At 41.6% G+C, this 22,412-nt stretch overlaps 1 protein-coding gene across 4 annotated transcripts in view; it reads left to right on the top strand.

Moving 5' to 3' along the window:
* Positions 1-22,412, top strand: part of tefu (Serine/threonine-protein kinase tefu) — an 844,515-nt gene that overhangs the window by 772,539 nt on the left and 49,564 nt on the right. For 3 of the 4 annotated variants that reach the window (XM_070083426.1, XM_070083425.1, XM_070083427.1), the window contains 2 exons: positions 5,566-5,712; positions 14,114-14,368. In XM_070083426.1, the coding sequence (XP_069939527.1) occupies positions 5,566-5,712; positions 14,114-14,368 (402 nt within the window). The remainder of the gene's footprint in view (positions 1-5,565; positions 5,713-14,113; positions 14,369-22,412) is intronic. The other variant, XM_070083428.1, reaches the window with a different exon arrangement.

Raw genomic sequence — 22,412 nt, 5'->3', positions numbered from 1 at the left:
AATGTTTACAGCAAATTACATTAAAATTAAAATTAAAATGTTATTTCTAGAAAAATATTAAAATGGTTATAAAAAAGTTAAGTGACATGGATTACAAGATTAATGAAAAGCCATTGATTTTGCAGAGCATGTCAGGCATTTTAGTACAATGCCTTCCAGTTAGGACTCATAACTACTTAACCATTAAACTGTCAAAAGTCCTAAATTATACGCTTATGTGGTGTTCCAGTTTTTTTTTTTTTTAATATTTATTTTCTGAAGATAAAGACATCAAAAATTCAAAATTTGATGTGATACAGTAGACCATTGATTAAGACTCTATCTTATAAGGCATATCCGATATGTCCCATCTAAAGGGGACAAAAAGATACAAAACATCCAGGCCATGGGAAAACCTGGGTAGCCACAGCCACTCAAGAGGGAGAGGTTTTTTAGTGCCAGGAAGGAAAAAAAACTGGCAGGAAATGGCAGAAATCGTACACCAAATCCAGTCATTCCTGGAATGGAACCACAGTCGATGGCCTCCACTCCAAACCAACAGATACAGATACTAATGCCGGAAAAAAATCCCCCCCCAGTACCAACAATACCACCAGTCCGATAACATTCTTCTTTGCAAATATACAGGGTCTAAAGCCAGCAACAAACAACAAAATACCTTTCATCCGTGGACTGCTTGCAGAGGCAAAGGCAATGTTCGCGGCTTTCACTGAGACCCACATAAAGGATCACTTGGACAACGGAATATGGATTCCAGGTTACAACCTATACAGATGTGACAGAGTGAACAGGCAAAAGGGGGGGGGTTGGCCTGTACATTGCAGAGTCACTCGTTTGCACAGAACTGCTTAATGCCTCAAATGATGTAGTGGAAGTTTTAGCAGTAAAGGTCGAGAACCAAAACCTAGTCATTGTGGTAGTCTACAAGCCTCCGGATGCAACATCCCAGCAATTCCAGGAACAGCTGTTAAAAATTGACCACTGTCTGGAAAATCTTCCAGCTCCTGCACCCAACATCTTGCTCCTGGGGGATTTCAACTTAAGGCACCTAAAATGGAGGAATATAGCAAATAATATTGTTGCAGTAATAACACCAGGAGGCAGCTCTGATGAAAACTCACACTCACACGAGCTTTTAAATCTCTGCACAAAATTCAATTTAAACCAGCAAATAATAGAGCCTACTAGACTGGAGAATACACTAGACCTCATCTTCACTAACAATGATGATCTGATAAGAAATGTCACCATATCAAAAACAATATACTCAGATCACAACATAATTGAGGTTCAGACATGTATGCGTGGAGCCCCAGACCGACATAATGAGACTAGTCACGAGGGAGCATTCACCAAATTCAACTTCAATAACAAAAACATAAAGTGGGACCAAGTAAACCAAGTCCTAACCGATATAAGCTGGGAAGATATACTAAGCAACACAGACCCCAACTTATGCCTAGAACAGATTAACTCGGTGGCACTCGATGTATGCACAAGGCTTATTCCTCTAAGAAAAAGGAGGAGTAGATGTAAAATAGAAAGAGACAGGCGCTCCCTTTACAGGCGACGGAAAAGAGTAACAGAGCGGCTAAAAGAGGTCAATATATCTGAAATGCGTAGGGAGACACTGGTCAGAGAAATAGCAAGCATCGAACTTAAGCTAAAAGAATCCTTTAGGAGTCAGGAATCGCGGGAAGAACTAAAAGCCATAAATGAAATCGAAAGAAACCCAAAGTATTTCTTCTCCTATGCCAAATCAAAATCGAGAACAACGTCCAGTATTGGGCCCCTACTTAAGATGGGTCCTACACAGATGACAGACTGAGAGTCGAAGATCAAAATGAATTTTTTATGAGAGAGCCACAAAATTTGATTAACACAAGCCTATCCGATGTTATCCTGACGCCAAATGACTTCGAACAGGCGATAAATGACATGCCCATGCACTCTGCCCCAGGGCCAGACTCATGGAACTCTGTGTTCATCAAGAACTGCAAGAAGCCCCTATCACGAGCCTTTTCCATCCTATGGAGAGGGAGCATGGACACGGGGGTCGTCCCACAGTTACTAAAAACAACAGACATAGCCCCACTCCACAAAGGGGGCAGTAAAGCAACAGCAAAGAACTACAGACCAATAGCACTAACATCCCATATCATAAAAATCTTTGAAAGGGTCCTAAGAAGCAAGATCACCACCCATCTAGAAACCCATCAGTTACACAACCCAGGGCAACATGGGTTTAGAACAGGTCGCTCCTGTCTGTCTCAACTATTGGATCACTACGACAAGGTCCTAAATGCACTTGAAGACAAAAAGAATGCAGATGTAATATATACAGACTTTGCAAAAGCCTTCGACAAGTGTGACCATGGCGTAATAGCGCACAAAATGCGTGCTAAAGGAATAACAGGAAAAGTCGGTTGATGGATCTATAATTTCCTCACTAACAGAACACAGAGAGTAGTCGTCAACAGAGTAAAGTCCGAGGCAGCTAGGTGAAAAGCTCTGTTCCACAAGGCACAGTACTCGCTCCCATCTTGTTTCTCATCCTCATATCCGACATAGACAAGGATGTCAGCCACAGCACCGTGTCTTCCTTTGCAGATGACACCCGAATCTGCATGACAGTGTCTTCCATTGCAGACACTGCAAGGCTCCAGGCGGACATCAACCAAATCTTTCAGTGGGCTGCAGAAAACAATATGAAGTTCAACGATGAGAAATTTCAATTACTCAGATATGGTAAACATGAGGAAATTAAATCTTCATCAGAGTACAAAACAAATTCTGGCCACAAAATAGAGCGAAACACCAACGTCAAAGACCTGGGAGTGATCATGTCGGAGGATCTCACCTTCAAGGACCATAACATTGTATCAATCGCATCTGCTAGAAAAATGACAGGATGGATAATGAGAACCTTCAAAACTAGGGAGGCCAAGCCCATGATGACACTCTTCAGGTTACTTGTTCTATCTAGGCTGGAATATTGCTGCACACTAACAGCACCTTTCAAGGCAGGTGAAATTGCCGACCTAGAAAATGTACAGAGAACTTTCACGGCGCGCATAACGGAGATAAAACACCTCAATTACTGGGAGCGCTTGAGGTTCCTAAACCTGTATTCCCTGGAACGCAGGAGGGAGAGATACATGATTATATACACCTGGAAAATCCTAGAGGGACTATTACCGAACTTGCACACGAAAATCACTCACTACGAAAGCAAAAGACTTGGCAGACGATGCACCATCCCCCCAATGAAAAGCAGGGGTGTCACTAGCACGTTAAGAGACCATACAATAAGTGTCAGGGGCCCGAGACTGTTCAACTGCCTCCCAGCACACATAAGGGGGATTACCAACAGACCCCTGGCAGTCTTCAAGCTGGCACTGGACAAGCACCTAAAGTCAGTTCCTGATCAGCTGGGCTGTGGCTCGTACGTTGGTTTGCATGCAGCCAGCAGCAACAGCCTGGTTGATCAGGCTCTGATCCACCAGGAAGCCTGGTCACAGACCGGGCTGCGGGGGCGTTGAACCCCGGAACTCTCTCCAGGTAAACTTCAGGTATGACAGTTATAAAGTTGTGGCATTTTTTTATTGTGACTCTGTGAAATTTATGACTGCAACCTTATGGCAAAATTTTTGAACATCACAGAACTGGATTGTGGGTACTTTTCTCTCTGTATTGTGGTCTCTCAGGCAGGCAGCCTGTGGGTCAGGCCATTGTCTTTGTGGGGAAGGCCTAGTAACCTCCCTCATCCCACCTCTCAAGTCTCAGTGCTGCATGCATACACATCCCATACTATACTCAGCTCTGTGCTTATAATTTTATTTTTTATGTTTTCATCATCATATCTTGTATCAGCACAGTAACCATGGCACTAAGAGGAATGTAAGTGATGCTACAAGTGGCAACAAACAGTATAAATGTTCAAGCTTTGGTGTTATGAAAACAGTTGAGGTGTTAGATAAGCTTAAAAGTGATTATGTGTGGTGGAGATGACAAGAACTTATGGACTTAATGAAACATCAGTTCACTCAGTTAAAAAGAATCAGACAAGTATATAAGATTGTGTAATGAGTAGCCCAGGTTGTGGCCTCCTGAATGACACCTAGGTCACAACAGCTAAATAAGACAGAAAAGTTGTTGATTGAGTGAACTGAATGAAAAGCCATGTTAATAAGAGAAAAAGTCTTTTAGTATTATAAAACAGTGTGTGATGAGGAAGGATGGCCTGAACAAGAATGTGTGTTTATCACTGGCTTGTTCCAGTGGTTCACGTTGAGTAATAGGTTGCATAATATTAAATTTTCTGGTGAAAGTGCTTCAGCCTACAACAGCTTTTGAAAATCTCCCATCCAAATTGCTGGAAATTATTTCCAAGTGCTTAATGCTGATGAAACAAATCTTCATTGGAAAATAATGGCAGCAAGAACTTTAAAGTGCAAGCACTGTACTTCCCATCTCCAGGACTCAGGTCCGGCCTGCCGGTTTCCCTGAATCCCTTCATAAATATTACCTTGCTTATACTCCAAGAACATGTCAAATCCTAAAAACCATTTGCTTCCTTTCACTCAAACAACATGTCAAATCCTAAAAACCATTTGCTTCCTTTCACTCCAATCTAACTAGGTCAAGCATGCTTGCTGGAAGTCCAAGCCCCTCGTACATAAAACCTCATTTACCCTCTCCCTCCAGCTTTTCCTAGGCCGACCTCCACCTCACCTTCCCCCCACTACAGATTTATATGCTCTTGAAGTCATTCTATTTCGTTCTATCCTCTCTACATGTCCAAACCATCTCAACAACCTCTCCTCAGTCCTCAGTGGGATTGCCAAAACTATTGTTTTGGCAATCCCACACCTCCTCCTGAGTTCCAAACTACAAATTCTCTGCATTATATTCACGCCACACACATTGCCCTCAGACACGACATCTCCACTGCCTCCAGCTTTCTCCTTGTTGCAACATTCACCACCCATGCTTCACACCCAGGTTTTTATATACATTTGAAAGTAAAAAAGGCTATGATTCACTTTACAGCAATTTTTTATTTACAGTAGTAGCCCAGAACCTAACATGCTGTATAAGTGGTGCCTGCCTGTATGTAAAAGACTTTATTATTGAAGAATGGTTAAAGATTGGAGAGAGTTCAGTTATGTCGACAAAATCTCAGCAAATGTAAACTAAATAATTAAGTATATAGAACACACCTCTCAGAAAATGGTACGTTGATTTAATGCTCCTCAATTTACCGCACTTTGGAAATATGGGACATTGTAAATTATGTCAGTTGATTTGTTAACAGTGGATAGTGCCCATTGGTTGCAGAATTGTTGGTTGTTACAATCGCAAGAGAACAGCCTTGCTTTTGTCCACCACAGTAGCTATTACTAGACACCTGCTTCCTCCTAGTAGTTTGTTAAATTTAGGGTTTAACTCTTAAAAGAATTAGTGGATTTTAAATAATTTTGCTGATGTAATACTGTAAATAATTATTTCATTTACTTTTCAGTTAGTATAATTCAGTTAATTTTTATCATTTGACTGTTTTAGGATCGTGTAAAGGCTGCCAAGATACTGGTAAACTCTCTGAAGAAGACAGTCATTGCCAACCATGTGGCAGAGTTTGAGAAAGTTTCTCTGGCCTACCTCACCCTGGCTAATTGGTTCGATAACTCAAAGCACTCGGCCGGAGATAAGGTAATGTGCTCAGTATGTTTAGAAAGACTGACATTTTTACTCTCCACTTTGGGGTCCTTTATGTTCCATTGTGTTTATTGACATGAATCATTTTATTTATATTATAGTTGAGGCTTTTAGTGTTCATGTGGAATGATGTACAACAGTATTGTAAACACTGGTGTTGGTGTGAAATGTTGTACAACAGTATTGAACACTCTGGTACTAGTGTGAAATGTTGTACAACAGTATTGAACACTCTGGTACTAGTGTGAAATGTTGTACAACAGTATTGAACACTCTGGTACTAGTGTGGAATGTTGTACAACAGTATTGAACACTCTGGTACTAGTGTGGAATGTTGTACAACAGTATTGAACACTCTGGTACTAGTGTGGAATGTTGTACAACAGTATTGAACACTCTGGTACTAGTGTGGAATGTTGTACAACAGTATTGAACACTCTGGTACTAGTGTGGAATGTTGTACAACAGTAATGAACACTCTGGTACTAGTGTGGAATGTTGTACAACAGTATTGAACACTGGTGTTAGAAGTGCACAGTGACCTTCTAGGTAAATGCATTTTGTAAATCTTAATAATTTTTTCCTTTATAAATTACTTGATTTGATTTTTGTTGTATCATGTTATGTATCTAGATCTATGAAGCGTTGCCCAGCGAGAAAGAATAAACACTATCACGACCAAGATCCACAAATGACTTCATTTTGTAATGTTTTATCTGTTTGTGGGAATATGTAGATATTATAATGTGCATCTGTAAATTAGGCACAGAACCCCATAGAGCTTTATAGCTCTAATCAGTGTTTTTTAGAGACTAGACGCGTATTCCAGATGATCAAGAGAGAAAGTTGTGCTAGTATTCTGCTCCTAGGATGTAAATAAAATAAGGAAGCACACAAGGTGTTAACTACTGAATTAATTGTGGCTGTTTTAAACATCACTACAGTTTACTATGTTATTAGTTAGTGGCTTTATGCCAGATTTTAGGAATACCTAAATACCTTAGAGAGAAATTATTAATATAAGATACTCATAGGAAAGCACTAAACCTGTAGGGGTGAGACATTGCAGAAAATAGGAAGTACCGTCAGTAGGCTATATACATAATAAAGGTAAACAGTCATAATTCATTGCATCAAGACCCTTTCAGGGTTGGTGCCGTAATAGTACGGCTTGCGAACCAGGGTTGGTGCCGTACTAGTACGCGTAAATTCTAGTGGTCTCAAATTAAGCAGGAAACAGCTGGTAGGCCTAGATGTGAGAGAATGGGTTTGAATGGTCAGTGTGTGCACTAGGAAAAATCGGGCACCCATTGGCGCATTGTGGGAACGCCATTTTAGTACACCTTGTTCACCATGCCTCGCGGTAAGAAACACCTCACTCCAGTGACAGTTCTAATACAGATGGAAGTGTCAGTGAAGATAACTTTCAAGGTTTTCATGAGGTTGTGACCAAAACTAATAACCATAATACTAGTAATAGTGAGGAAAATCCAGATGACCCTCAGCCTTCCACCTCTGGTGCTGGGCACTCTTGTTCACATTCAGTTGTACCGGAACAAAAGAGGAAACTCATATTTTCCCATATCCAGGACTCAGATGTGAGCAGTGGTGATGATAGTGATAGTGAATATGAACTCCAAGCTCTTGAAAACAGTTCTAGTAGCAAGAGTGAAGTGGAATATTCTCCAGTGAAGCGTCAGTATATACAACAGTATATGCGCTCAGGTAGGGTGCCATATGCTATTCCAAGGGTAAGGAGTACATCTCGGAGTACATCCCATGGCCGTACAACAGGCACAAATAGTGAAAATAAAGATGGTAGTGTTGCAGTTGGGTTGAGAAATGTGGATGTGGCAGCAGATGGTACTGGTTATAGTGGGGCCAGCCGTGTGGCACCAGCAGTGGGCCATGCTGGTACCCACACTGCTGAGTCAGCTCAGCTACAACAAAGACCACCCTCACCCACCCAACCACCCCCCACCCCAACCTGCACCCCAACCTCCACAACCACAACCTCCACAGCCACCTGTCAATATCCAGTACCCACCATCAGACCACACCTGAGATTGGCAGGCAACATTTAGTGTGCCCAAGAGTGATTATTATTACATAATAGAGAGATGTACTCATGGAGAATGTAAACAAACCGGGTGGCCCGTGCCATATTTGAAAGACCACTTGCCATGTTAGTGGAACGCCGTAAGGCGAAACGCCAAAAAGCGGGGCCCTGCTGTATCTGAAACAGAAATTCAGTTTGTATTTTTATTCCTTCAGGAAGCTTGTTATTGATGAGTCTTTGATTCTGTTCAAGGGAAGACTGTTGTTCAAGCAGTATGTACCAAGCAAGAGGAAGCACTTTGGTATAAAGTTGTTTGTGCTTTGTGACTGCTACAGTGGTCTTGTACTAGTGAGTATAATGTTAGCTGGTCTGTACTAGTGAGTATAATGTTAGCTGGTCTGTACTAGTGAGTATAATGTTAGCTGGTCTGTACTAGTGAGTGTAATGTTAACTGGTCTGTACTAGTGAGTATAATGTTAGCTGGTCTGTACTAGTGAGTGTAATGTTAACTGGTCTGTACTAATGAGTATAATGTTAACTAGTCTGCGCTAGTGAGTATAATGTTAACTGGTCTGTACTAGTGAGTGTAATGTTAACTGGTCTGTACTAGTGAGTATAATGTTAACTGGTCTCCACTAGTATAATGTTAACTGGTCTCCACTAGTGAGTATAATGTTAACTGGTCTCCACTAGTATAATGTTAACTGGTCTCCACTAGTGAGTATAATGTTAACTGGTCTCCACTAGTGAGTATAATGTTAAATGGTCTCCACTAGTGAGTATAATGTTAACTAGTCTGCACTAGTGAGTATAATGTTAACTGGTCTGTACTAGTGAGTATAATGTTAACTAGTCTACACGAGTGAGTATAATGTTAACTAATCTACACTAGTGAGTATAATGTTAACTGGTGTGCACTAGTGAGTATAATGTTAACTGGTCTGCACTAGTATAATGTTAACTGGTCTGTACTAGTGAGTATAATGTTAACTAGTCTGCACTAGTGAGTATAATGTTAGTCTGCACTAGTGAGTATAATGTTAACTAGTCTGCACTAGTGAGTATAATGTTAACTAGTCTGCACTAATGAGTATAATGTTAACTAGTCTGCACTAGTGAGTATAATGAGACCTGCTGGGTCTAACACTTCTTCAGTAATTTGACCAAAATCACTAATATGTCTTACACTGGGTATTTCTTCACTCTCATGTACACTATACATCCTGCAAGGTGTATAGTGTACATGAGAGTATCAGTTGTACACAGTACTGTACAACATACAAGGTGTATAGGCTAGAGTATCAGCTGTACACGGTACAGTACAATGTACGTTGTACCTAGGTGGGCATAACTTAGGTGAGCATAACCTGGGTGAGGATAACCAAGGTCAACATAACCCAAGTGAGGATAACCTAGGTGAGGATAACTTAAGTGAGCATTTCTTAGGTGAGGATTACCTAGGTGAGCATAACCTAGGTGAGGATAACGAGGTCAACAGAACCTAGGTGAGGATAACCTAGATGTGCATATTGTAGGTAAACATATCATTGATGATTTAGGGGAAGCATAATCCTGTGGTTTCTGTGTGTCATAAGAGGCGATACAGTACAGCCCTGCTTTATAGCATTTCATTAATACGGACATTTCAAATAATGACCAAAACTTTCTATATAGTTCTCCCCACCTGATTTTCTAATACAGTCACCATGGGTCACCCTGTTTGTTTACACTTTCCGTGAGCTCTGTAAGCACGTCTCTCCATTATGTCTGGAAACTTTCCAGAATTTCAAGTTACTTCATATTTTATATATACAGCCTCTCCTCACTTATCGACGTACTTGTTTACTAGCTGCTCCGACTTACGACGGGCTCTCTGACCATTATGAATACTTACTGTATAAGAACATAAGAACATAAGAAAGAAGGAACACTGCAACAGGCCTACTGACCCATGTGAAGCAGGTCCATGCCACCCCCTGACCTAGAACAATGGCCACCTAGTCAGGTCACTTCCACTTTAGGAAGGAGCACGGCACCAGACCTGGTAGCCCAAGCTAGTCAGGTCCAACTCACACCCACCCACATCCACTCATGTATTTATCCAGCCTATTTTTAAAACTACACAATGTCTTAGCGTCTATGACTAAAAATGTTATAAATCTTGCAAAGGTGACATTAAAACAATATCAGAAATGGTTAACACAAACCACTATAGTATGCTCCTTGTTTAGGGATAAATTCGTTTACCAACGTGGTCTTAGAATCAGAACTTCATCGTTAAGTGAGGAGAGGCTGTATCCTGATAATTATACTCATGTGTACCTGTACCTAAATAAACTTACACACTGTGCTTGCATGCAGGTACATGTTTTTTCAATCACGTTGGAATGTCAGAAAGAATATTGTTTTCTCTAGTTCAATACCAAAGAAAATGTGTACACAACAGTCACACCACTGGAGTGGTAATAGTATTGTGTATGCCTTCACTCAGGGCTTCATTCCTTCTAAAAATGGTGTGTTACATGAAAATAGGAGTGTTGCTCTTTATTTATTCTACTGTACCAACAGGGAGACAACTTGTACACAATATAAGGTATTTGTATTATGGTATAAGCTTCACAAACATGGAAATGAATGTGTATGAACCATAACCAGATGCATTCGTCTGCTTGTTTACATACTCTGTGGCTCTGCCCTCTTTCATTTACTCGTTCTCTCTATTCGCATTTATCTCGTTTATTCACCTCTCACCTTACATAAGACTACAGATATTTTAAGGTACGTAATGAGTGTACTGAATGTGCATTTTATTGCTCTATGGTGCTTTAAATGTATATTACGTGTGGGTGGGGTAGCCATACCTACCACACCTGACCTCTTACAAATAATACTCACCTCTCACCCTACATTAAGACTACAAATATTATGAGGTAAGTAATGAGTGTACTGTGTGTGTATTTTACTTTTTATTGATTTTTAATGCCTAGTTCTATTCCTAACTTAATACATGTTAGTGTAAACTAGTGGCGTTCTGCTTTCTGGCGATGTCCACTTTCCGGAGGTAACCTGGATCCTAACCTGCCATATAATTGGGGCTTACTGAATATGATGCTATTGGCTTTGGTGGCCTGGTGGCTAAAGTTCTCGCTTCACATGGTGTGGGCCTGGGTTCGATTCCCAGCCAGGGTAGAAACATTGGGCATATTTCTTTACACCTGTTGTCTATGTTCACCCATCAGCAAAATGGGTACCTGGGTGTTAATTTGCCCGAAATGGTCAGCATAACGAGTGGCTTTCTGTATAGTATTATGTCATTGATGTCAGCTAAGCCTGTATACCTTGTACCTGTACTTGTAGTAAATAAAGATATTATTATTATGTTGCCACCCCCCACCCTACCCTGCCCTGCCCCACCCCACCATGCTCTGCCCTACCCTGCCCTAGACCACCCTGCCCTGCCCCACCCTGCCCTGCCCCACCCTGCCCTGCCACACCTTGCCCTGCCACACCCTGCCCTGCTGCAACCTGCCCTGTCCCATCACACCCTGCCCTGTCCTGTCCCACTCTGTCCCACTACACACTGCCATGCCCTGCCTTCCCTCCCCTCCCTTCCCATTGCAACTCAAGCTGCATTTCGGTTAAGTGTTTGCCATGCTTTTGGTGGAAATGGCCAGCTGTGTCAACAAAACAATGCTTGCTATTATTATTAAGGGCTTGGACCTGGCAAGAGCAAGAACACCACCAGTCGATCCCACAGTCTGGCTGCGGATCCTCCTAACAATGCTGCTGGTAGGAATGGCCAGCTGTGTCAACAAAACAATGCTGCTGGTAGGAATGGCCAGCTGTGTCAACAAAACAATGCTGCTGGTAGGAATGGCCAACTGTGTCAACAAAACAATGCTGCTGGTAGGAATGGCCAACTGTGTCAACAAAGCAATGCTGCTGGTAGGAATGGCCAACTGTGTCAACAAAACAATTATGCTGGCAGGAATGGCCAACTGTGTCAACAAAACAATGCTGCTGGTAGGAATGGCCAACTGTGTCAACAAAACAATTATGCTTGTAGGAATGGCCAACTGTGTCAACAAAACAATGCTGCTGGTAGGAATGGCCAACTGTGTCAACAAAACAATGCTGCTGGTAGGAATGGCCAACTGTGTCAACAAAACAATGCTGCTGGTAGGAATGGCCAACTGTGTCAACAAAATAATTATGCTCGTAGGAATGGCCAACTGTGTCAACAAAACAATGCTGCTGGTAGGAATGGCCAACTGTGTCAACAAAACAATGCTGCTGGTAGGAATGGCCAACTGTGTCAACGAAACAATGCTGCTGGTAGGAATGGCCAACTGTGTCAACAAAACAATGCTGCTGGTAGGAATGGCCAACTGTGTCAACGAAACAATGCTGCTGGTAGGAATGGCCAACTGTGTCAACAAAACAATGCTGCTGGTAGGAATGGCCAACTGTGTCAACAAAACAATGCTGCTGGTAGGAATGGCCAACTGTGTCAACAAAACAATGCTGCTGGTAGGAATGGCCAACTGTGTCAACAAAACAATGCTGCTGGTAGGAATGGCCAACTGTGTCAACAAAGTAATGCTGCTGGTAGGAATGGCCAACTGTGTCAACAAAACAATTATGCTGGCAGGAATGGCCAACTGTGTCAACAAAACAATGCTGCTGGTAGGAATGGCCAACTGTGTCAACAAAACAATGCTGCTGGTAGGAATGGCCAACTGTGTCAACAAAACAATTATGCTTGTAGGAATGGCCAACTGTGTCAACAAAACAATGCTGCTGGTAGGAATGGCCAACTGTGTCAACAAAACAATGCTGCTGGTAGGAATGGCCAACTGTGTCAACAAAACAATGCTGCTGGTAGGAATGGCCAACTGTGTCAACAAAACAATTATGCTGGTAGGAATGGCCAACTGTGTCAACAAAACAATGCTGCTGGTAGGAATGGCCAACTGTGTCAACAAAACAATTATGCTGGTAGGAATGGCCAACTGTGTCAACAAAACAATGCTGCTGGTAGGAATGGCCAACTGTGTCAACAAAACAATTATGCTGGTAGGAATGGCCAACTGTGTCAACAAAACAATTATGCTGGCAGGAATGGCCAACTGTGTCAACAAAACAATGCTGCTGGTAGGAATGGCCAACTGTGTCAACAAAACAATGCTGCTGGTAGGAATGGCCAACTGTGTCAACAAAACAATGCTGCTGGTAGGAATGGCCAACTGTGTCAACAAAACAATGCTGCTGGTAGGAATGGCCAACTGTGTCAACAAAACAATTATGCTGGCAGGAATGGCCAACTGTGTCAACAAAACAATGCTGCTGGTAGGAATGGCCAACTGTGTCAACAAAACAATGCTGCTGGTAGGAATGGCCAACTGTGTCAACAAAACAATTATGCTGGTAGGAATGGCCAACTGTGTCAACAAAACAATGCTGCTGGTAGGAATGGCCAACTGTGTCAACAAAACAATGCTGCTGGTAGGAATGGCCAACTGTGTCAACAAAACAATGCTGCTGGTAGGAATGGCCAACTGTGTCAACAAAACAATTATGCTGGTAGGAATGGCCAACTGTGTCAACAAAACAATGCTGCTGGTAGGAATGGCCAACTGTGTCAACAAAACAATTATGCTGGTAGGAATGGCCAACTGTGTCAACAAAACAATGCTGCTGGTAGGAATGGCCAACTGTGTCAACAAAACAATGCTGCTGGTAGGAATGGCCAACTGTGTCAACAAAACAATTATGCTGGTAGGAATGGCCAACTGTGTCAACAAAACAATGCTGCTGGTAGGAATGGCCAACTGTGTCAACAAAACAATGCTGCTGGTAGGAATGGCCAACTGTGTCAACAAAACAATGCTGCTGGTAGGAATGGCCAACTGTGTCAACAAAACAATGCTGCTGGTAGGAATGGCCAACTGTGTCAACAAAACAATTATGCTGGTAGGAATGGCCAACTGTGTCAACAAAACAATGCTGCTGGTAGGAATGGCCAACTGTGTCAAAACAATGCTGCTGGTAGGAATGGCCAACTGTGTCAACAAAACAATGCTGCTGGTAGGAATGGCCAACTGTGTCAACAAAACAATGCTGCTGGTAGGAATGGCCAACTGTGTCAACAAAACAATGCTGCTGGTAGGAATGGCCAACTGTGTCAACAAAACAATGCTGCTGGTAGGAATGGCCAACTGTGTCAACAAAACAATGCAGACAGTAAAACATTCTATCCATTATTTTTACATTAAATATTTTTTATTCATTGATACTGAATTAAGTTTTTTATTTTCTTCCCTACTGAATACACAGGTAACCATACCCAGCAGCCAGCCATTACTTACTGTGCGCAACCTGAAGTACACAGCTGCCTTGACCCGCCCATTGAGACTGCAGCCCTCCGCTTGCTATGACCCTCCGCTTATTGTTGGCTGGGATACTTCCTGTTCTTTTGTTGGGGGTATTAATGCCCCAAAACGACTAACACTGAAAACATCTGATGGACTGAAGCAGTTTGAACTCCTGAAGGGAAACGATGATATTAGGCAAGATGCAGTGATGGAACAGGTAAGACATTAGGCAAGATGCAGTGATGGAACAGGTAAGACATTAGGCAAGATATAGTGATGGAACAGGTAAGACATTAGGCAAGATGCAGTGATGGAACAGGTAAGACATTAGGCAAGATGCAGTGATGGAACAGGTAAGACATTAGGCAAGATGCAGTGATGGAACAGTAAGACAGGCAAGATACACTACCTTACAGAATACTCCATTTGACTGAATTTACAGCAATGCATGCAACCATATGACCTGTCTTTGTAATACTCATTTGTGCTTTATTGTTATCTGTTTACAATAATGTTTTATCACTGATTACATCATTGCTTAGTTAATCTTAAGTTAATTTTAAGCCAGCCCATAATGCTATGCATACAAGTGGCTTTGGCATGCTGCTCTAACCTGTATTTTTTTGTACCTCTGTATGTATGTATGTTCAAATTACTAAATAAATAAATAAATAAATAAATGGAACATGTAAGACAAGCAAGATGCCATGATAAACCAGGTAAGACAGGCAAGATGCTGTGATAAACCAGGTAAGACAGGCAAGATGCTGTGATAAACCAGGTAAGACAGGCAAGATGCAGTGATGGAACAGATAAGACAGGCAAGATGCAGTGATGGAACAGGTAAGACAGGGAAGATGCAGTGTTAAACCAGGTAAGACAGGCAAGATGCTGTGATAAACCAGGTAAGACAGGCAAGATGCAGTGATGGAACAGATAAGACAGGCAAGATGCAGTGATGGAACAGGTAAGACAGGCAAGATGCAGTGATGGAACAGGTAAGACAGGCAAGATGCAGTGATGGAACAGGTAAAACAGGCAAGATGCAGTGATGGAACAGGCAAGATGCAGTGAAGGAAGAAGTAAGACAAGCAAGATGCAGTGATGGAACAGGTAAAACAGGCAAGATGCAGTGATAGACTGGGTAAGACAAGCAAGATGCAGTGATGGAACAGGTAAAACAGGCAAGATGCAGTGATGGAACAGGTAAAACAGGCAAGATGCAGTGATGGAACAGGTAAAACAGGCAAGATGCAGTGATGGAACAGATAAGACAGGCAAGATGCAGTGATGGAAGAAGTAAGACAGGCAAGATGCAGTGATGCAACAGGTAAAACAGGCAAGATGCAGTGATAGACTGGGTAAGACAAGCAAGATGCAGTGATGGAAGAGGTAAGACAGGCAAGATGCAGTGATGGAACAGGTAAGACAGGCAAGATGCAGTGATGGAACAGGTAAGACAGGCAAGATGCAGTGATGGAACAGGTAAGACAAGCAAGATGCAGTGATGGAACAGGTAAGACAGGCAAGATGCAGTGATGGAACAGGTAAAACAGGCAAGATGCAGTGATGGAACAGGTAAGACAAGCAAGATGCAGTGATGGAACAGGTAAAACAGGCAAGATGCAGTGATGGAACAGGTAAAACAGGCAAGATGCAGTGATGGAAGAGGTAAGACAAGCAAGATGCAGTGATGGAACAGGTAAGACAGGCAAGATGCAGTGATGGAACAGGTAAGACAGGCAAGATGCAGTGATGGAACAGGTAAGACAAGCAAGATGCAGTGATGGAACAGGTAAGACAGGCAAGATGCAGTGATGGAACAGGTAAAACAGGCAAGATGCAGTGATGGAACAGGTAAGACAAGCAAGATGCAGTGATGGAACAGGTAAAACAGGCAAGATGCAGTGATGGAACAGGTAAAACAGGCAAGATGCAGTGATGGAAGAGGTAAGACAAGCAAGATGCAGTGATGGAACAGGTAAGACAGGCAAGATGCAGTGATGGAACAGGTAAGACAGGCAAGATGCAGTGATGGAACAGGTAAGACAAGCAAGATGCAGTGATGGAACAGGTAAAACAGGCAAGATGCAGTGATGGAAGAGGTAAGACAGGCAAGATGCAGTGATGGAAGAGGTAAGACAGGCAAGATGCAGTGATGGAACAGGTAAGACAGGCAAGATGCAGTGATGGAACAGGTAAGACAAGCAAGATGCAGTGATGGAACAGGTAAAACAGGCAAGATGCAGTGATGGAACAGGTAAAACAGGCAAGATGCAGTGATGGAACAGGTAAGACAAGCAAGATGCAGTGATGGAACAGGTAAGACAGGCAAGATGCAGTGATGGAACAGGTAAGACAAGCAAGATGCAGTGATGGAACAGGTAAGACAAGCAAGATGCAGTGATGGAACAGGTAAGACAAGCAAGATGCAGTGATGGAACAGGTAAGACAGGCAAGATGCAGTGATGGAACAGGTAAGACAAGCAAAATGCAGTGATGGAACAGGTAAGACAAGCAAGATGCAGTGATGGAACAGGTAAGACAAGCAAGATGCAGTGATGGAACAGGTAAGACAAGCAAGATGCAGTGATGGAACAGGTAAGACAAGCAAGATGCAGTGATGGAACAGGTAAGACAGGCAAGATGTAGTGATGGAACAGGTAAGACAAGCAAGATGCAGTGATGGAACAGGTAAGACAGGCAAGATGCAGTGATGGAACAGGTAAAACAGGCAAGATGCAGTGATGGAACAGGTAAAACAGGCAAGATGCAGTGATGGAAGAGGTAAGACAGGCAAGATGCAGTGATGGAACAGGTAAGACAGGCAAGATGCAGTGATGGAACAGGTAAGACAAGCAAGATGCAGTGATGGAACAGGTAAAACAGGCAAGATGCAGTGATGGAACAGGTAAAACAGGCAAGATGCAGTGATGGAACAGGTAAGACAAGCAAGATGCAGTGATGGAACAGGTAAGACAGGCAAGATGCAGTGATGGAACAGGTAAGACAAGCAAGATGCAGTGATGGAACAGGTAAGACAAGCAAGATGCAGTGATGGAACAGGTAAGACAAGCAAGATGCAGTGATGGAACAGGTAAGACAAGCAAGATGCAGTGATGGAACAGGTAAGACAAGCAAGATGCAGTGATGGAACAGGTAAGACAAGCAAGATGCAGTGATGGAACAGGTAAAACAGGCAAGATGCAGTGATGGAACAGGTAAAACAGGCAAGATGCAGTGATGGAACAGGTAAAACAGGCAAGTTGCAGTGATGGAACAGGTAAAACAGGCAAGATGCAGTGATGGAACAGGTAAAACAGGCAAGATGCAGTGATGGAACAGGTAAAACAGGCAAGATGCAGTGATGGAACAGGTAAGACAAGCAAGATGCAGTGATGGAACAGGTAAAACAGGCAAGATGCAGTGATGGAACAGGTAAGACAGGCAAGATGCAGTGATGGAACAGGTAAAACAGGCAAGATGCAGTGATGGAACAGGTAAGACAAGCAAGATGCAGTGATGGAACAGGTAAAACAGGCAAGATGCAGTGATGGAACAGGTAAAACAGGCAAGATGCAGTGATGGAAGAGGTAAGACAAGCAAGATGCAGTGATGGAACAGGTAAGACAGGCAAGATGCAGTGATGGAACAGGTAAGACAGGCAAGATGCAGTGATGGAACAGGTAAGACAAGCAAGATGCAGTGATGGAACAGGTAAGACAGGCAAGATGCAGTGATGGAACAGGTAAAACAGGCAAGATGCAGTGATGGAACAGGTAAGACAAGCAAGATGCAGTGATGGAACAGGTAAAACAGGCAAGATGCAGTGATGGAACAGGTAAAACAGGCAAGATGCAGTGATGGAAGAGGTAAGACAAGCAAGATGCAGTGATGGAACAGGTAAGACAGGCAAGATGCAGTGATGGAACAGGTAAGACAGGCAAGATGCAGTGATGGAACAGGTAAGACAAGCAAGATGCAGTGATGGAACAGGTAAAACAGGCAAGATGCAGTGATGGAAGAGGTAAGACAGGCAAGATGCAGTGATGGAAGAGGTAAGACAGGCAAGATGCAGTGATGGAACAGGTAAGACAGGCAAGATGCAGTGATGGAACAGGTAAGACAAGCAAGATGCAGTGATGGAACAGGTAAAACAGGCAAGATGCAGTGATGGAACAGGTAAAACAGGCAAGATGCAGTGATGGAACAGGTAAGACAAGCAAGATGCAGTGATGGAACAGGTAAGACAGGCAAGATGCAGTGATGGAACAGGTAAGACAAGCAAGATGCAGTGATGGAACAGGTAAGACAAGCAAGATGCAGTGATGGAACAGGTAAGACAAGCAAGATGCAGTGATGGAACAGGTAAGACAGGCAAGATGCAGTGATGGAACAGGTAAGACAAGCAAAATGCAGTGATGGAACAGGTAAGACAAGCAAGATGCAGTGATGGAACAGGTAAGACAAGCAAGATGCAGTGATGGAACAGGTAAGACAAGCAAGATGCAGTGATGGAACAGGTAAGACAAGCAAGATGCAGTGATGGAACAGGTAAGACAGGCAAGATGTAGTGATGGAACAGGTAAGACAAGCAAGATGCAGTGATGGAACAGGTAAGACAGGCAAGATGCAGTGATGGAACAGGTAAAACAGGCAAGATGCAGTGATGGAACAGGTAAAACAGGCAAGATGCAGTGATGGAAGAGGTAAGACAGGCAAGATGCAGTGATGGAACAGGTAAGACAGGCAAGATGCAGTGATGGAACAGGTAAGACAAGCAAGATGCAGTGATGGAACAGGTAAAACAGGCAAGATGCAGTGATGGAACAGGTAAAACAGGCAAGATGCAGTGATGGAACAGGTAAGACAAGCAAGATGCAGTGATGGAACAGGTAAGACAGGCAAGATGCAGTGATGGAACAGGTAAGACAAGCAAGATGCAGTGATGGAACAGGTAAGACAAGCAAGATGCAGTGATGGAACAGGTAAGACAAGCAAGATGCAGTGATGGAACAGGTAAGACAAGCAAGATGCAGTGATGGAACAGGTAAGACAAGCAAGATGCAGTGATGGAACAGGTAAGACAAGCAAGATGCAGTGATGGAACAGGTAAAACAGGCAAGATGCAGTGATGGAACAGGTAAAACAGGCAAGATGCAGTGATGGAACAGGTAAAACAGGCAAGTTGCAGTGATGGAACAGGTAAAACAGGCAAGATGCAGTGATGGAACAGGTAAAACAGGCAAGATGCAGTGATGGAACAGGTAAAACAGGCAAGATGCAGTGATGGAACAGGTAAGACAAGCAAGATGCAGTGATGGAACAGGTAAAACAGGCAAGATGCAGTGATGGAACAGGTAAAACAGGCAAGATGCAGTGATGGAACAGGTAAAACAGGCAAGATGCAGTGATGGAACAGGTAAAACAGGCAAGATGCAGTGATGGAACAGGTAAGACAAGCAAGATGCAGTGATGGAACAGGTAAAAAAAACAGGCAAGATGCAGTGATGGAACAGGTAAAACAGGCAAGATGCAGTGATGGAACAGGTAAGACATTGTCACATTGAAGCACCCTTTGTCTTTACATCATAACCCTTTGACTGTCGCGGCCATATATATACGTTTTACGAGGTGCCGTGTTTGACGTATATATACTCATAAATTCTAGCGGCTTCAAATCAAGCAGGAGAAAGCTGGTAGGCCCACATGTGAGAGAATGGGTCTGTGTGGTCAGTGTGCACCATATAAAAAAAATCCTGGAGCACGCAGTGCATAATGAGAAAAAAAAAACTGACCGTTTTTTTTAATTAAAATGCCGACTTTGTGGTCTATTTTCGTATAGTATTTATGGATGTATTCTCGTTTTCTTGGTCTCATTTGATAGAATGGAAAACATATTACAGAAATAGAGGTGATTTTGATTGATTTTACTATAAAAAGAACCTAGAAATGGAGCTCAAAGTAGGGGAAATGTTTGATTTTTGCCAATGTTCAAAAGTAAACAAATGATGCCATTGTCCAATAAATGTCCAACTAGCCATTCTAATATGCAGTCATGAATGGGTTGATGTTATTTATACAGTTATTACAGCATTGCAGTAGTCTGCATAATAGTAAGTCTAATATTTTTTGTTTGAATAAAAATTCAAAATAGAAAGCAAGAGTAATATCAGAAGGGCCTGGAGACGTGACTGATGAACAAAGAAAATGTTATTTTAGAGCCAGGAATGTCTGCATTGTTCATTCTGGACCTTATTTTGAAATTGTCATATTTTTTACTTTTCGTGAAATTGGCCAAATTGCAAATTTCTGACCACATTATTAGGTAGTTGAAATCAGTAAATGGGCAGTTTCTTGTATTCAATCGATAGAAAAAATGAAGTTCTAAAGAAATAGCTATGAGTTTGGGCGACTGGAACAATGGAATTAGCCGAAAATAGGGCTCAAAGTGGGCGAAATCGCCGATTTGTAAACAGCGCCGAGGTCGCTAACTTCGCGAGAGCATAATTCCGTCAGTTTTCCATCAAATTTCGTTTTTTTGGTGTCATTACAATCGGGAAAAGATTCTCTATCATTTCATAAGAAAAAATAATTTTTTTTTTTTTAAATTTTGCGACACCAGGAGACACCTCAGGATTGGGGGTTGCGACAGTCAAAGGGTTAATGTTTACTAATAATGTTTACTGGTAATGTTTACTAGTAGAGCGATGTCTTCTATGTGTGTTAATAATGCTTACTAGTAATGTTCACTAGTAATATTTACTAGTAGAATAATGTTTTTTAGTAATGTTTACTAATAGACCTAGTTGGTAGACAGCAACCACTCAGGAAGGTACTACCGTCCTGCCAAGTGAGTGTAAAACGAAAGCCTGTAATTGTTTTACGTGATGGTAGGATTGCTGGTGTCCTTTTTTCTGTCTCATAAACATGCAAGATTTCAGGTACGTCTTGCTACTTCTACTTACACTTAGGTCACACTGCACATACATGTACAAACATGTACGTATATACACACCCCTCTGGGTTTTCTTCTATTTTCTTTCTAGTTCTTGTTCTTGTCTATTTCCTCTTATCTCCATGGGGAAGTGGAATAGAATTCTTCCTCCGTAAGCCATGCATGTCGTAAGAGGCGACTAAAATGCTGGGAGCAAGGGGCTAGTAACCCCTTCTCCTGTATATATTACTAAATTTAAAAGGCGAAACTTTCGTTTTTCCTTTTGGGCCAGCCCGCCTCGGTGGGATATGGCTGGTGCGTTGAAGGAAAGAAAAGTTTACTAATAGAATGTTTACTAGTAATGTTTAGTGTTTAATGTTTACTAGTGATGCTAACTGTTTAGTAATGTTTGCTAGTAATGGTTAATGTTTAGCAATATTTACTAGTAATGTTTAATGTTCACTAGTAATGTTTAGTAATATTTACTAATGTTTACTAATAATGTTTAGTAATGTTTAATAGTAATGTTTACTAATAATGTTACTAGTAATTTTTGCTGTTTACTAGTAATGTTTATTAATGTTTACTTGTAATGTTTACTAATGTTTAATAATGTTTACCAGTAATGGTTTCTAGAAGTGTTTAGTAATGTTTACTAATATTTACTAGTAATGTATACTAATAATGTTTAGAAATGTTTACTAGTAATATTTGCTAGTGTTTAGTAATGTTTAGTTGTGTTTATTAATGTTTACTAATAATGTTTAGTAGTTTTTAGAAATGTTTACTAGTAATGGTTACTAGTAGTATTTAGTAATGTTTGCTAGTAATGTTTACTAATATTTACTAGTAGTGTTTAGTGATGTTTACTAATCTTTACTAGTAATGGTTACTAGTAGTGTTTAGTAATGTTTACTAGTAGTGTTTAGTAATGTTTACTAGTAGTGTTTAGTAATGTTTACTAGTAATGTTTACTCTTTACTAGTAATGTTTACGAGTAGTGTTTAGTAATGTTTACTAATAATGGTTACTAGTAATGGTTACTAGAAATGGTTACTAGTAATGTTAGTAGTGTTTACCGGTAATTTTTACTAGTAATGTTTACTAGTAATGTTTACTAGAAATGGTTACTAGTAATGTTTACTAGAAATGGTTACTAGTAGTGTTTACTAGTAAAGTTACTTGAAATGGTTACTAGTATTGTTTACTAATGTTAACTAGTACAGTGGACCCTCGGTTATCGGCCGTAATCCATTCCAGAAGGTCGGCCGATAACCGAAATGGCCGAAAACCGAATTAATATTTCCCATAAGAGTTAATAGAA

Source organism: Cherax quadricarinatus, chromosome 9 (genome assembly GCF_038502225.1).
Source record: "Cherax quadricarinatus isolate ZL_2023a chromosome 9, ASM3850222v1, whole genome shotgun sequence".
Lineage (NCBI taxonomy): Eukaryota > Metazoa > Arthropoda > Malacostraca > Decapoda > Parastacidae > Cherax > Cherax quadricarinatus.
This window is presented reverse-complemented; position numbering and strand designations above follow the sequence as displayed.